The following is a 14,150-nucleotide window of genomic DNA, read 5'->3' on the forward strand; positions in this document are numbered from 1 at the left end:
TTCACTAAGGTTCACCACTCGCCACGCGCGGCCCGCGCGAACAGAGGAACATTGGCAAATCCCGCTCAAATGCTGGCAACCAGCGGCTTGGACGCGTGGGGTGTGGAGCAAAGCCGTTCTTATCAGCGATAATTTTGGATGACGATAACGGCAGTAGCGGGGCTCTTATTTCCTGCGGATAACTTGCAGACGCCGCGAAGGTCATGTCATTTCAAAGTCCCTAAGACAATGCTGCATGCACGCTTCATGAAGGAATAGCCTCGCGAATTGCCCCGGGCGGTCGGTTTGAAGGAGGTGCTCACTTGCGATTATGTAGGAGATAGCCCATGTTTGGTAGGGTTGGTGAGAGAGGTGGTGAGGTTGTCAACTTGTCAATGTCACACAACATCGCGCCCTTTCATCTTGACACCAACAGGTAGGCTATCGCAGGAATGAATAGGGCTGTCTCGGTCTATCTCAATACCAGTTTCCGGTTTACAAAAGGTCACACAAACCATTCGACCGTTTCAAAACAATGCAGTCGACCGCGACAGTTCGCGAGACAAGATGAGCAGCTTGCAAGGACCCTTGACTAAAGCACTGTTTGCCCCCCGTCACAACTCCGCGGGGGTGGGGCCCCTTCCCAGCTCTCCTCCCAAGCAGATGTTACTCATACCTGGGTGTGTTTCTCGGCAGGAAACGTGAGCAAATTCTTCTATTTTCATCTTCTGTTCTTCTGCTTGACCCTCCAAGGACGCGTGTCGTGTTGTCGACGTTTGTTGAAGATTTTCTTGGATATTGTTGCTTTACCTGTCACGTCCGGGCTACGCACAGACAGAATTTTCGTATAACCATGTCGGCCTATCTCTCTCTCTTTACTCCTCAGGAGAAAGGAAAATCTCAAGAAATAAAAAAGATATCTGAGCCGCCACCAACAGCAACTCCGTCTGTCGACGTCATCAGCGACAAGAAACCAGCTGCTGGGGAAGAGACTAAGGCCAGCTACAACCTCAGCCCCAGCAAGACGCCAACCCCGGAGCGAGACCTGGGGCTAAAGAAGGAAGAAGCAGAAACCGAGGAAGCCGTTGGCGATGTCACTAATGAGCGGTGGGCTTGGTTCCGTAATATCTTTGAGAAGATCGTGGTGTTTGGCCGTGTTGAGCTTCGCGGTGTGACCCCCATTCCGGTCAAGGAGCGGACTCAAACCCAAACGATCAATATATTCACGTTGTGGTGGTCTATGAATACGAATATCTTGCCGTAAGTAGCCTGTTATCTCACCTTCGAGACAGGGTTTGAGGTTGACGGAGCTCAGTATCTCCTTTGGCATGTTGGCTCCCCTCTACGGGCTCAACCTGCGTAATGCGTCGCTAGTCATCCTCTTCTTCATCCTTCTGACTACGACGCTACCCGCCTACCTGTGCACGCTGGGTCCCAAGATCGGCATGCGGCAGATGCTTCAGGCCAGGTACAGCTTTGGGTAAGCTACCGCATCTTCAACCTGATGTGCTCAGTGGCACTAACACGCTTAGCCGCTATCTCGTTGGCATCCCTGTCCTACTGAACCTCGCCACCATGACCGGCTTCTGCGTCATCATCTGCGTCGTAGGCGGGCAATGTCTCTCAGCCGTTGCCGACGGAGACCTCAGTGTCGCCGTTGGGATTGTTATTATGGCCATCCTCACGCTGGTCATATCCTTCTGCGGCTACCGTGTGCTGCATTTGTACGAGAAGTTCGCATGGATCCCTGCCGTCATCGCGCTTGCTGTGGCAGCCGGCACCGGTGGCAAGGACCTTAAAAACCAAATTGACTACGATGAGAAGCCGAATGCGAAGGCCGTCCTGACATACGGCATGTTGCTTGCCGGGTACATGATCCCCTGGGCGTGTCTTGCGTCGGACTTCTCGACGTACCTTAAGCCTGATACCTCTTCGTACGTATCTCTCGCTCACTGCATTATCCCGTAAGCTGACTTGATCGCAGTCTGAAAATCTTCTCCTACTCCTACTTCGGCCTGGCCATCCCTCCAATTCTCCTAATGATCCTCGGCGCAGCCATCGGCAACGCTACCCCTCTCAACCCAGTCTGGCAGGCCGCCTACGAACAGACCCAGGTCGGCGGCGTCCTCGATGCCATGCTTCACCCAGCCAAGGGCTTCGGAAAGTTCCTCGTCGTCGTGCTCTCTTTCTCGTTGCTGGGAAATCTGGCAGCTACCTCATACAGCGTGACGCTCAACTTGCAGCTGCTGTTTCCCATACTCGCGTGGGTGCCACGGTACCTGTTCAGTATCGTATTTGTCGCCATTGTGATCCCTGTGGCTATCCGCGCAGCAGGTGATTTCTTCTACAACCTTGAAAACTTCCTGGGTTTGATCGGCTACTGGAGCTCGGCGTTCCTGGGCGTGGTGTTGGTCGAGCATTTCTGGTTCCGGAAGGGCAACTGCGCCGAGTATGACCCTGAGGTATGGGACGATGCGAAGTCATTGCCCTGGGGCGTGGCGGCGTTAGCGTCAGCGGTGTTGAGTTTTGGGTTGGTGATCCCTTGTATGGATCAGGTTTGGTGGACGGGACCGATTGCTGAGAGGACTGGTGATATTGGGTTCGAGGTTGCGTTTGTTGTCACGGGGTTGTTGTATGTGCCGCTGAGGACACTGGAAAGGAGGCTGGCTGGCAGGTAGATGATTGGTCATCAGTCGAAGGAAAGGTTTTGTGGGTTATTCAACATATCTTGTATGGCGTTGGAGGGATATACAAAGTTGGTGCATCACGAGGCAGGTAGATACCAATGTAAGCTTAACGAATACAAAACTTGTGTGGATGATACGGAAAGGATAAAGCACAGGCAGTATATAGGTTGAGGTTCCAAATGTGTGGTCTCCCAAGCGGCTCGGTGGCGAAGTGACGCCAGGCGATACTGCGAGTAAATATCGGTGTACATACGGTAACTCCTATCCAGCAAAGTCGACCTTTCTCGTCCGGGTTGATTCTTTCTTTTTTCTTTTTTTCAATCCCTTCCGGCGTTTGCTGTTTTCCTGGACTGGGCTACCTGGGTGTCCAAGATTCGGGCAGATGCCAACTGCTGAGCTAGTGGATGCTAACTTTTCCGAGCCCAGTAAAACGAAACCTCCTTTCGAGTAACAACGACTTCCCACACAAGCATCCAGAATGCGCATCAGGCAAAGACTGGTCGTGTTCATCCTGACCGTAAAAGAAGGACCCCTTGGGGGGGAAGGGGGTTGAAGAGCCACCATAACGAGCCAGCTCTTGGAGATCAGCCGTTGCCGGCTAAAGATTAACGACATACCCAACAGTCGTCAGGCTGGTGAGATGCCAGTCGGTGTTCTTCCCTGCCCTGAAATCAGGTAACGACTGTCAAGGCCCCGACAGTCTCCAAACACGGCTCTGCTGGGTAACCAAGGGACTTTGAACTCATACAGTGCGCCACCCACTCCGAGTCCAGAGACTACTCCTCAGGAAATCTCACCTTCCACCCAAAAACGGATTCATCATATTCGCCAGCACAACCCTATACCCATCCGGATCCTCGAACGACGTCCCGTTCCGGTTCCAATACGGATTCGGACTCTCTACCGGCTCGAACCCACACTTCTTCATCCTCTCCACTGCGGCTTTGTACTCCTCCTCATGGGGCAGATAGAACACTAACAAGTTATCCTGAGTCGGAGCCCGTCCCGCATCGTGTCCGTGCTGCGTGGTGAACTCAATTTCGTAGGCTGTGTTGGAGTTGCCCAGGATTAGCCCGTCGAAGCCGGAGTGGTTGGTGAAGGAGCCTAGGATGGTGAAACCGAGGCCGTCGACGTAGAATGGGATTAGGGAGAGGATATTGTTTGTGGGTCGGGCAATGCGGAGGCGGGCGTTGGAGAGGGGCATCGTGGGTTGTGGGTTGTGGGTTTGAAGGTCCGGTGATGACGCAACTGCCTGCTGGGTAGTCCTGAATTTTTTTAAAAAAGCAGTTAGGGATGATCCCCGCTGAAGACAAAAATTCTAACTTGAGGGATGAGACGGACAGCGTCCACACAATGTCTTTGCACCCAGCCAGGGGGAAATGCCGAGGCCAGGCCCAGGGACAAGTGGGGCAGTGAGGGAGGGGCTAGGAACTGGAATCCGATACTCCCACAGGGATTGAGAGAGGCCAAATATAGCCCCACCCTGAGACGGGACACTGCCCAACCGCACGCTCGTTGGTGCTGTCACTGCCACGCTGGAGAGCGCCACAGGCCAGGATCCAACCAAAGCCTGGTGTTACGAGGCTTCAGCCTTGGTTCCGGAGCCAACTATGATGCGGGACGCGTAAGATGATTAGATGGTTGGTGGAACGTACACAAAAGCGTGCCGCTGCCGGTGTTGTAGATTCTTCTTACCATGATTTCTTTTGAGAATTCAGAGAAAACAACTTTGTGTTCGTTGTAGCCTTGTAAGAGTTTTGCTTGGAAGTTAGTTTCCCAGGAACCACATCTCCCGCGTGCTTGCCGTTTCACAAGCTTCCCGTTTTAGAACATCATTTCAGAACTGAATCTCACTTTAACTTCACCAAGCCTCCATCATCACTCCAACCTCAGTGATTAAAACACATCCATCATGGCCCCAACGATAATCACAACGACCCTCGCAGGAGGGAAACCCCCAAGCCTGCTGACCGTTGCCCGCGCCGCGGCCACAGCAGCTGGCTCAACAGCCACTGCCGTCGCACTCTCCCGTCGCGATCTCAACCCCACGCATACCCAGAAAGTTACTCTCGGCATCATCGCCGCTTATGTCGTAGGCATCGCATTGCTGTGGAATCTGCCCTATGTGCGTTGGGTTCTATGGCCTTTCAAGGTACGCCCCCTCTTACCTTCAACCGCAACCTCCCTAGCGGACACATAGTTGACTGTGTAATCCAGATGCTAGTCATCGCCTTCCACGAATTCGGCCACGCCATAACCTGCGTCCTCACCGGCGGCCGCGTCCTTTCCATCTCCCTCGACCCGCGCGAAGGCGGCGTAACTCGTATGGAAGGCGGCCGCCAAGCATTCACCCTCCCGGCAGGCTATCTGGGATCCTCCCTCATCGGTGCACTACTCACCTTCGCGGGATTCAACATCGTAGCGAGCAAGATTGCAAGCATCGTGATTGGTGTATGTTTCCTTCTGACGATTTGGTGGGGGAGGAGGGATTGGTTGACTATTGGGACGGTGCTGGCCGCGGTGGGTCTGTTGGTTGGATGCTGGTTTATTGCGCATGCCGAGGCGCTGAGGTATGTGGTGCTGTTTATTGGAGTCATGTCGTCGTTGTATAGTGTTTGGGATATCGTGAGTTTCCCCTGGCTCCCTTCGTCGGGGATGTTATTGGCGTACTGACGGACGTCTCAGTGTGACGACCTTATCCTTCGCAAAGTCAATTCCTCCGATGCGAGCGTCTTTGCCAAGCGCTATGGTGGCTCGTCCCAGTGCTGGGGCGTTATCTGGTCCATCATCTCGCTAGGGTTCATGGTTGGCGGTATCCTCGCCGGTCTCGCGGCCTTCAAGCAGTCGGCTTCGGAGCAAAGGGAGGATTCGAAGAACTTCATCCCGACTAAGCTCTTCTAGGGGCTTTTGTTTGCATGAGTGTTTGAGCGTTACTTGTTTAGATTTTGGGTTGGATTGAGCCATCTTTAGCGTAAGCTGGGCTGGAAGGCGTTGGGAAAAGCTAGGAATGTCAATGACTTGATTGCTATTACTTGATACCCATGATGATCTGGGGGCGAACTCTACGTTTGATGTTCTATTATTGGGTTAGGGAATGATCATGGCTTGTCTTTCATTTTCGGTAGATCACGAGGACGATGCCATTAACAACATGGCTCACTAGACCAATAGTATCCTATATTTGAGGCACAAAACTTAAGACAGCATGAAGTACAAAGGCAGCCGCCATCAAAACTAGGACATCTAGATGCCCACGAAGTCTTGTTCCGCACAGCCATCTAGCTAGCAATTATAGACAGATAACGCCCACAAACCCATAATCCCACGGACCGACAAGTATAAGGAGGAGTAGTGTGAACTTAAAAGGTCCTGTCTACAGCGGCCCTCTCAACTGCAATTAGCACAAGGTGCCATCAAGAACCAGATCCTAAATGCTCCGGGTAGCGCCATGCCAACGCCACACACCCCGACCTCCCTCATGTACCATGATAGAAACTGCAACACGCAAGTTTGACAAAAGATTTGCGCGTGGTTAATGATGTGTACCCATATCCGAGACACATGCAAGCTCTATCCTCGTATAGTTAGGACAAGAAAGGGAAAATGAATGGAAACGAGTACAATGTGGTCATAAGATTCGATGCTTCCCATAGTAGAGACAGAAATGGACCCTAGGAAGGCATCACGTTCATATCTCGGTATGATGGGAAGGAGCTGGACAAACCGCCTACTCGCCCTTGACTTTGAAGCCCTTACCAGACTTCTCGAATAGAAGATCGAACGACGCCTTAATCTGGGCACGCGAGCACGACGGATTCTGTGAAGCAAACACCTCGACAATACCCAGCTTGCTAAGAGCCGGGTTGCTCCGGACCAGGTCCTTGAGTTTCTCCTCCATCTCGGCAGACAGAGGCTGGGCCTTCTTTCTACCAGGACCAGAGGACTGCGCGGCACTGGCGGAGGAAGAAGCGCCCGCGGCACTGTTAGAAGTACTTGCGGCGGAAGTGGACGCCTCGGAGGCAGTTTCCTTCGTCTTGGACTTGGGCGAGTCCCAGTATGCGGTCGACCAGGGGTCAATGCTGTGGCCCTCGGGAATGTCTGAGTCTGTTAGCATATTGATAAGTTGAAGGAGAGAGCAAGGCGGCTTACTGATGAGGACTTCGAGAGCATACTGATGCAGCTCTGGATTAGGGTTGCGGCCACTGACATCCTCGAAACAAGGGCCGATGGCCTGGGGCTCCATGTCGGCATCCAGCACCTTGCGCTGAGGACCAACATCCTCTGAATCGTCAAGGAAGTCGGCCATGTCGTCGTCCATATCGATATCCTCCTCTTCATCATCCAGATCCTCAATATCCTCGCCTTCTTCATCCTGCCACTCAGCCTCCGAGTCGTAATCGTAGTTGAGAGTCAGGACGTTGCGCGAGTTGGGCCGACGGGCAAGCTTGCGCAGGCTCTGGCCGCCGGGCGGCAGACCACTGATAGTACCGATATACGGCGGTCGAACGTCTTCCTTAAATTTGATAGACTTCACCGGCACGGTCTTCAGAATCTCGAGAGTCTTCCTAAGTTTCTCGTTCTGACGCTCAGCCGAGAGGTTGGGGATACTGCCAGAGGTCAATTGGTTGAACTCGGTCATAATCTTTCGGACGCTCGGATACACGCGGCCGCGGGGACGCTTGGTGGTAATGCCGAGGGTCTTGCAAAGATCGAGTTTCTCAAGGGGCTCCTGGCGACCATTGAGTAGGTACTCATCAAGGGCCTTAGCCTTGGCCTCTCTGGTCTCCTCATCAATTTCGTGGTAATTCGGTGCCATTCGCACGTTCTCCTTTATGAAGAACGGCTTGAACATCTGCTCATAGAAGGTTTTCTCCTTTTTCGGTGCGTCCGCACCCTCCTTGGCCATCTTGTTGTCGGCGGATTGAGGCTTCGGAACAGTTGTCTTGGTGAACATGCTCGTGAGTTTGAGCTGACTTCGAGCCTTTTTGGCCTCCTCTTCTTCCTTTTCACGCTTTTTCCTCTCGCGCTCCTCCTGTTTCTGCTTCTTCTCTTGTTCGCGCTCCGCTTTCTCTGCAGCACGAGCGGCCTTTTCCGCAGCCTTCTTCTTCTCCGCCTCTTCCTTTTCTTGGCGCTTGCGCTCGCGCTCCTCCTGGCGCTTGCGCTTCTCCTCTTCAATGGCCTGCGCTTTTGCGGCCTTCTCTGCCGCGGTTAGCCGCTTCTTCTTCTTGGGGGGCTCCCCTGAACCATCGTTTGGGCCGCTCGTGGGCTTTAATGAACTTGACGTTGGCCTTAGAGGGCTGGGTGTCGCTGGTGGGGGAGAAAGGGGACTGGAAGCCCGTGACGAAGGGCAGTCAGGCATCGGTTCATCCTTCCACTCTGGTGAGGACAAATCTTCGAGAGGATTAGTGAGGCCAGAGTCGAAATTCTCAGGCTTCCGACGAGGGGTAGCAGATTCAGGGTTTTGGTTCTCTTCTGTTGACAGATCACATGGCTAGTTAGAATCAGGTCAACAACGTGATCGGGCAGGCCTATGCCGTACTGTTGCTCAGAGAAGCATCGGCTTTGACTGGCGATGACTTAGAAGTATCCTCATTTAGAAAGTCACCATGGGACCTCTTCCGACTGGAGTCCCGGCTCTGGGAGTCAGTCGGCATCGTGAAGCAACCCCACTCGATGTAATAGAGTCACAGTATATGGGTGAACTTCGACAGGGCTTTCTGGAAAGGAAAGGTGAAAGAGAGGAATGGGTGTTGTGAGCGTGGAAAAAGAAGGTTGATGGCCGTTGTCAAGGAAACAAGCTGAATTGGTAGGTTAAGACGTGGAATTGACTTTGTGGTCCCTGGAGAGTGGAGGCAGTCTGGTTGGCGTACAGGCAGAACCGATTGAGATCCGAAGCGCGTCAAGGTCGCGCCTCTCGCGCCTGGTCCGTGCGCGTAACGCGTTCCCCAGGGCGTTTATTTTAATGGGTTGTGGCGTAGGTGTGGCGTAGCACGTGGTGTTGTGGTGCTAAGATGATATGTGGCGGTGCTGCTTTGGACATCAGGATGTGATGCATAGTAGTTTCAGGGGCTCGGTGCTGACATCTGCTGTTCCATCAACAACTTTCAAACTCTCATGGACCAAAACTCGCGGTCGGATCAAAGGTCAACACTCTAAATGTCAAACCTTCTGATACTGTATGTCAGCATGTTTCCTTTTTAACATGACTTCATTGAGTTTCCAGGAATGTTTCCATATTTCATATCCCAGGTTCGATTCGTGAACAGCTGAACCAAAGACGGAGCAACTTCGTAGACGTCTTACTCCTGTCCTGCCCCTGGCTTACTGTGGGATGGAACCACAACCTATAAACTGTCCTCTCAATGGAATGTAGCACTTTCTAGGTAATCTAGTATCAACTTCCCAGATCTAATAAATATAGCCTCAAACCTACCTCATGGTCCATGTTCACTCATCTCCAAGTCTCCCACCCAATCCTCCTCATCCCTTTACTCGCAATCAAACATGCAGCTCCTACACTTTTTTATAGTTCTCTTGGCCATTCCGGCCGCCTTAGTGTCAGCTGCAGTCCCCAGCTCAAAGCGCTTTGATCTAACAAAACCTTCATTCGATCTCTTCCGCAATAAAAAGTTGAAAGATGCCACTGTCCAGCAAAGCTTCACCTTTGACAACACCAACCGCCGGCTCTTCGTCGCCCAACGCCGCAACGGCGCCTCTACCACCTCAGGAGATTTAACCATCACCCAGCTCGACTTCAACGGCAACATTAAAGGCCACATGTACCTAAAAGGCTTCGGCCACGGCGTCTCCATCGCCGCCCAGCCCGTCGGCAGCACCACATACCTCTGGACCGAAGTCGACGCCAACTCCAACGGCTACGGGACCAAGTTGGCGCGGTTCAAATTCTCCTCAGGCACCACCCTCTCCAAGACCTCCTCCTCCCTTACCAAGTTCGCCCCTATTTCCGGCGCAACGGAGTACACCGCTGCCATCGACCCCATCAACTCACGGCTGCTCGTGCGTTACCACAAGTCCGGCGCAAAGCACTTCGCGCTGTACGACCTCGGGGCCGCGACAAAAGGGAATTTCTCTAAGCCATTGGCCTCGTTTGCTCACCCTAAGGGGCTTAAGACGAAGTCGTCTACTTTCCAGGGGTATGCGCCCTACGGACGGTACTTGTATTTGCTGTATGGGGACTCGTATGAGGCCGCACCGAAGGGGGAGCTTAACTCGGAGCTTGTAACGGTCGATATGAATACTGGCAAGGTGGTTCAGGGGCCGACACTGACGAAGGCTGGGTCGACGCTTAAGTTTCGTGAGCCGGAGGGGCTGGCAGTGTATAGGACGGCGGCGGGCCAGACGAGGTTATTCATGGGATTCGCTAGTGGTAATTCAGGGGATAGGAGAAGTAACTTGTTTTATAAGAATGCAACCATCAGCTGAAGTCTCTTCATTGGTAGAAATAAGTATTCTGGGGGGTGGGCTTCCTCTGTGGACTAACTCAATTAGCCGATGCGTCCCTCGCTTTGCGGGTTATCAGGAGTCTTCTACCTAGACACTGTTGTGACAAATCCCCTACGCATATCATCATGCTGCTACCTACGTATGATAGAAGTCTTCAAATTTTGCGCTATCTCAACTAGCTAGTTACTTTCCATAGTTTTTATAATATTGTAATAGATATCCGCTCTTGTTTCGAGAACTAATCAGCCTTGAATCGATCGCTGATCCCAATTTGTTCATACACACCGGGCCGCCCATCTACCTCGATCAGCACCAATACTATAAATCGGTCTCTCGTCCAGACTGGATCTGTTTCACCGAGTGACGACAGGCCCTATTTCACCAAGCAAAAGCACTTCACCAGCTCGAGTGTCTTGACTAAATCCTCGGGCAAGCCCCAACCCTTAGCCCTCCTGTCCACGACATCGGTCCAAACTCCTGTAAGGACGTTTGTTCATGAACTCTAAGCTTTCCGGGATAGGCTTCTATTCGCTTTGGAAGAAAGTAGCTATTGTACTGCAAAGTTCCGCTCAACATTCTCCCTTCCAGAACGAGCTGGCACCCGTTCACCTTCAACAGATTTGCTTCAACGAAGGTGGATGAATCTCTTTTGACTTCACAATTCAGTCCACCGGATCCTCGATAGAGACCCATGACCAAGCCGGAACTTGTATTCGTAATCGGAAGAATCGTATCCCTTGTGCAATGTCCTCTTGTACTTCGCGATCCTTCTTTGAGTGCCACATGAGCAATACTGGAATGAGGTTTTCGAAAATTCCTTGGTAATATTTTCGCAATATGCGCGTGTTGTTGGGAAATGACCCAAGTGCCTCCACGATTCCGGCAATTGCCGCTATCTTATCGGAGCCAAATCAGCTTGCGACGTGAGTACCTTCTGACTATATCTGTTCAGAAACTGTAGAGGAAACTACGGAGCTCCGCTTCAGACTATTTGTCGTTCGTTTGATGCACGAGCCTCGGCAATGAATCAGCATCTCTTGATGCTTTGAACAGGGACTCACAGGTCAATCCATGAGCACATGAGTGGAAGATTTCGTCTCAAGTAAACTGGATCACACGGTAGGAAAGGATTGCTTTTTGAGATGTCCAATCACGAGTTTCCAGGACGTAAGTACTGCGTCTTGGATACTTTTGAGCATAAAGATAACCGGAACAAAACCGTTCTGGGTCCACAATTTCAACTTTGTCTTCCTCATCAGAATGTACTTGGCCACACGCGGATGTAGTGACGAGTTGTCGGCGTCCGCGTGAGAAAACCCTGTTGATAATCCGTAGTATTCATTGCAGCAAACATGATGTATGCGTTCCCATAAACTGCAGCCATCCCTTCACTCTCAGCCTGCCAGTTATCTGGGTAATCTTGGATGATAGTAAGAACATCTACCCAGGTGTATCTTATCCCAAACAGGTGGGTAACTGTCATGGCGTCTTGAACCGTTTTTCGAATCTCGTCCCAAGGAATGCCTTTTCAAAACTGATCTAACGTGGCCGTCGTAAGTACGAGCGGCATAAAAACCAACCCATATATAACTCAAGGTAAGTATCGTCCTGATGTGCCATGAGTTTTATAAAGGAACGGGTGAAGCCCACTAGGTGTGGGGTTCAAGTCAATGACCCTGGTCGGAAGAGGAGCCTGCTCCTGCTCGTGTTTACACTCACCATGTGTCGTCTTACATACGTCAATCCAGCGCATGATTTGCTCGATGCATTCAGGAGAATCGGGGGATTTTGCCACAATGCTGGCTAACTTAATCCTGTTCAAGGGCGCTGGGAGAATTCCAAGATTGCCCGCGAACTGTATTCGCGCATATATGCACTATATAGCTTCGTTGCAATTAACCGCAGCATCTGTGGTCCTTCCAAGTCCAGATCTTTGTCTTCTAACCTAACATACATTTTGTCAACGCCTGGGAAGGACTCCGGGTCATGCGCAGCGCTGTAGTCCATAACAAGGAACAAAGGTCGCATCCGTGTTTTCGTAACTGGTCCTGCTGATGAGGACTTAGGTCGTCATCTGGAGGAAGAAAAGCTCGTGTCTTTCGTAGTATCCCATGAACATTCGGCCCCTCGAGGTTATCGATCACAGAATGGACAAGCATTATGAGCAACAGGTCACAGGAGGCGACAGTGACTTTTTGCGAATTATAAGTAAAGAGTCCTGGTTCAGTAGAGTTTGGAAGCAGTTCAGATTCGTTTCCGTTCGGGTATTCCGTTGTTGGCATAAATATTTGAGGCTCTGTTCGTCGAACCTCTGAAAGTGAGCAACTGTCTACCCTGTGGAGGAGTCGACGAATAGGTCACGTCATTGCAGCGTAGTGTGACCAGTAAAATCAGGCAAGTTTGGATACGTATCGACATACACCAAGCGACCTAGGCTCCTTCTGCCCAATCAGAATAGTACTCAAACTCCCCAGGCACAGGTGCAGCCACGCTGTTATGCCCGTCTTCCTCTGCATAAGCATCGGTGTGAAAAATGGCGGCTTCTCCGTCATTTAACGCGGCCTTCTGCTGCGCCGCCTGCTGCTGCCCCTCGGGGAGGGGCTCAATTGTCCATCCCCGCAACAACGCTGTCATCATCTGCGCCCATCTCCATGGCTCAGACTCCCCGCCAGGCATACTGTTAAAGTACTCCCAGCCCATAACCCCTCCAAAGCTCTCATGACTTGCCGCCAACCCAACCAGCAAAGAGCCCAACTCCTGCCATTCAACAAACCCATTCCCATTCCCTGGATTTGTCACCAGCCCAACGACCAGCTTCCTAGCTGGCCACTTGTCTATATCAGCCAGTGACTCAAACTCCCTCTCTCTTCTCCTCGCCATCCGACTATACATACTCGGATGCCCCCACCCACAATAAAACTGCACATTATACCACGCAATATCTTTCCCCCTCTCCCTCTCCAACTCCCAGTAGTCAAACCCGCTCAAATTGTACTTCTTCAAATCTGTGGTCATGGCCGTTGCGACCGGTGCAAGCGTGATGATAAACTCCGGTCCAAAGTCTTTCCGCAGCCTGTCAATCAGCCGGATAATCCCCCGCAGGCTCATCTCCTCCTCCACGTCCAGGTCCAGCCCATCCAGCCCCCGCTCGCGCACTAGCTGTGCTAGCGGCGCGTAGTACCGCTCGAATGTTTCGGCATCGCCATCCAGCCGCATGTAGCTGCCCTTGGCAGCACCTCCCAGCATGCCGAGGACTTTGATGCCGCAGGCTTGGAGGACACGCAGTTCGGCCCAGAGGGTGGTGAAGCGGGGGTGGTCGGGGGGATGGTCGTTGAGAGTGAGGGCATTGGGGTCTTCATTAATGTGAATGGCGGCTACGATGAGGTGAGTTAGGCTGATTTCTTTCTGGGTGAGTGGGAGGACGGAGATGTGTTGGCCTGAGGGCGTGTGGTGGGTTTGGTAGTAAACGATAAGGCGGGGGAGGGGATTGGGCACCGGAGGCATGGCGCTCGGTTTCTCTTTAAACCGACAACAAAATGACAAAAAAATCGATGGTACCAAGTATGGTAAGTTATTTGAGAAAACTGCAAATTGGACGCTGGGAGGTCAAAGGTGAGTTGGAAGAGGGATGAACTCAAGGGTCTTGAAAGTGAGAAGTTGGGATGAACAGGCTTAAGTTTCAGGGGCATCTCCGCTGGTGCCTGGAGTCTGCAAGCAGGTTGTGGAACCTGACAACAGTAAAAAATGACCGACCCAGGGATCGAACCTGGCACCTTCTCGGAGGCAGAAGCCTTCATATCCACTTACTGTGAACGAGACGTGATAACCACTACACCAGTCGGTCGCAATCAGCTGGTTGTATGCATCGCTAATGTCAATCAAGTGCATAACTTAGTAAATTACATAAAATACGCCATGGTTTGTGTGACTTGGATCACTTCAGGGCTAACCTTTTCAAGTCTGGTCAGGTCTTATATCACCTTAACATCAACTTCAACGCCAAAGTCCCGAGGACGGAAA

General features: G+C 51.9%; 6 protein-coding genes and 1 non-coding gene across 7 annotated transcripts; 3 read left to right on the forward strand and 4 right to left on the reverse strand.

The window, feature by feature from the left end:
- Nucleotides 1-832: 832 nt before the first annotated feature.
- On the forward strand, nt 833-2,657 carry CTHT_0065150 (uncharacterized protein; the record flags this gene model as incomplete). The annotated part of the gene is made up of 4 exons (XM_006696754.1): nt 833-1,239; nt 1,295-1,459; nt 1,512-1,913; nt 1,964-2,657. 4 exons carry the CDS (start codon nt 833-835, stop codon nt 2,655-2,657), a joined length of 1,668 nt encoding a protein of 555 aa, XP_006696817.1.
- Nucleotides 2,658-3,459: 802 nt separating this feature from the next.
- On the reverse strand, nt 3,460-3,870 carry CTHT_0065160 (uncharacterized protein; the record flags this gene model as incomplete). Its single annotated transcript, XM_006696755.1, has 1 exon — nt 3,460-3,870. The coding sequence occupies one exon, from the start codon at nt 3,868-3,870 to the stop codon at nt 3,460-3,462; it is 411 nt and encodes a 136-aa protein (XP_006696818.1).
- A 708-nt stretch (nt 3,871-4,578) lies between these two features.
- Nucleotides 4,579-5,567, forward strand: CTHT_0065170 (uncharacterized protein; the record flags this gene model as incomplete). Its single annotated transcript, XM_006696756.1, has 3 exons — nt 4,579-4,818; nt 4,884-5,291; nt 5,352-5,567. The coding sequence occupies 3 exons, from the start codon at nt 4,579-4,581 to the stop codon at nt 5,565-5,567; spliced, it is 864 nt and encodes a 287-aa protein (XP_006696819.1).
- Nucleotides 5,568-6,393: 826 nt separating this feature from the next.
- Nucleotides 6,394-8,320, reverse strand: CTHT_0065180 (uncharacterized protein; the record flags this gene model as incomplete). Its single annotated transcript, XM_006696757.1, has 3 exons — nt 6,394-6,764; nt 6,816-8,138; nt 8,206-8,320. 3 exons carry the CDS (start codon nt 8,318-8,320, stop codon nt 6,394-6,396), a joined length of 1,809 nt encoding a protein of 602 aa, XP_006696820.1.
- Nucleotides 8,321-9,170: 850 nt separating this feature from the next.
- CTHT_0065190 (uncharacterized protein) lies at nt 9,171-10,109 on the forward strand (the record flags this gene model as incomplete). The annotated part of the gene is made up of 1 exon (XM_006696758.1): nt 9,171-10,109. One exon carries the CDS (start codon nt 9,171-9,173, stop codon nt 10,107-10,109), a length of 939 nt encoding a protein of 312 aa, XP_006696821.1.
- Nucleotides 10,110-12,560: 2,451 nt separating this feature from the next.
- Nucleotides 12,561-13,634, reverse strand: CTHT_0065200 (uncharacterized protein; the record flags this gene model as incomplete). The annotated part of the gene is made up of 1 exon (XM_006696759.1): nt 12,561-13,634. The coding sequence occupies one exon, from the start codon at nt 13,632-13,634 to the stop codon at nt 12,561-12,563; it is 1,074 nt and encodes a 357-aa protein (XP_006696822.1).
- Nucleotides 13,635-13,875: 241 nt separating this feature from the next.
- On the reverse strand, nt 13,876-13,974 carry CTHT_0065210. Its single transcript has 2 exons — nt 13,936-13,974; nt 13,876-13,913 (listed from the first exon to the last, which is right to left on the reverse strand). It is a non-coding gene; the product is annotated as a tRNA-Val (tRNA).
- Nucleotides 13,975-14,150: the final 176 nt, after the last annotated feature.

Source organism: Thermochaetoides thermophila, assembly GCF_000221225.1.
Source record: "Thermochaetoides thermophila DSM 1495 unplaced genomic scaffold scf7180000011822, whole genome shotgun sequence".
In the NCBI taxonomy this organism is placed as follows: Eukaryota; Fungi; Ascomycota; class Sordariomycetes; order Sordariales; family Chaetomiaceae; genus Thermochaetoides; species Thermochaetoides thermophila.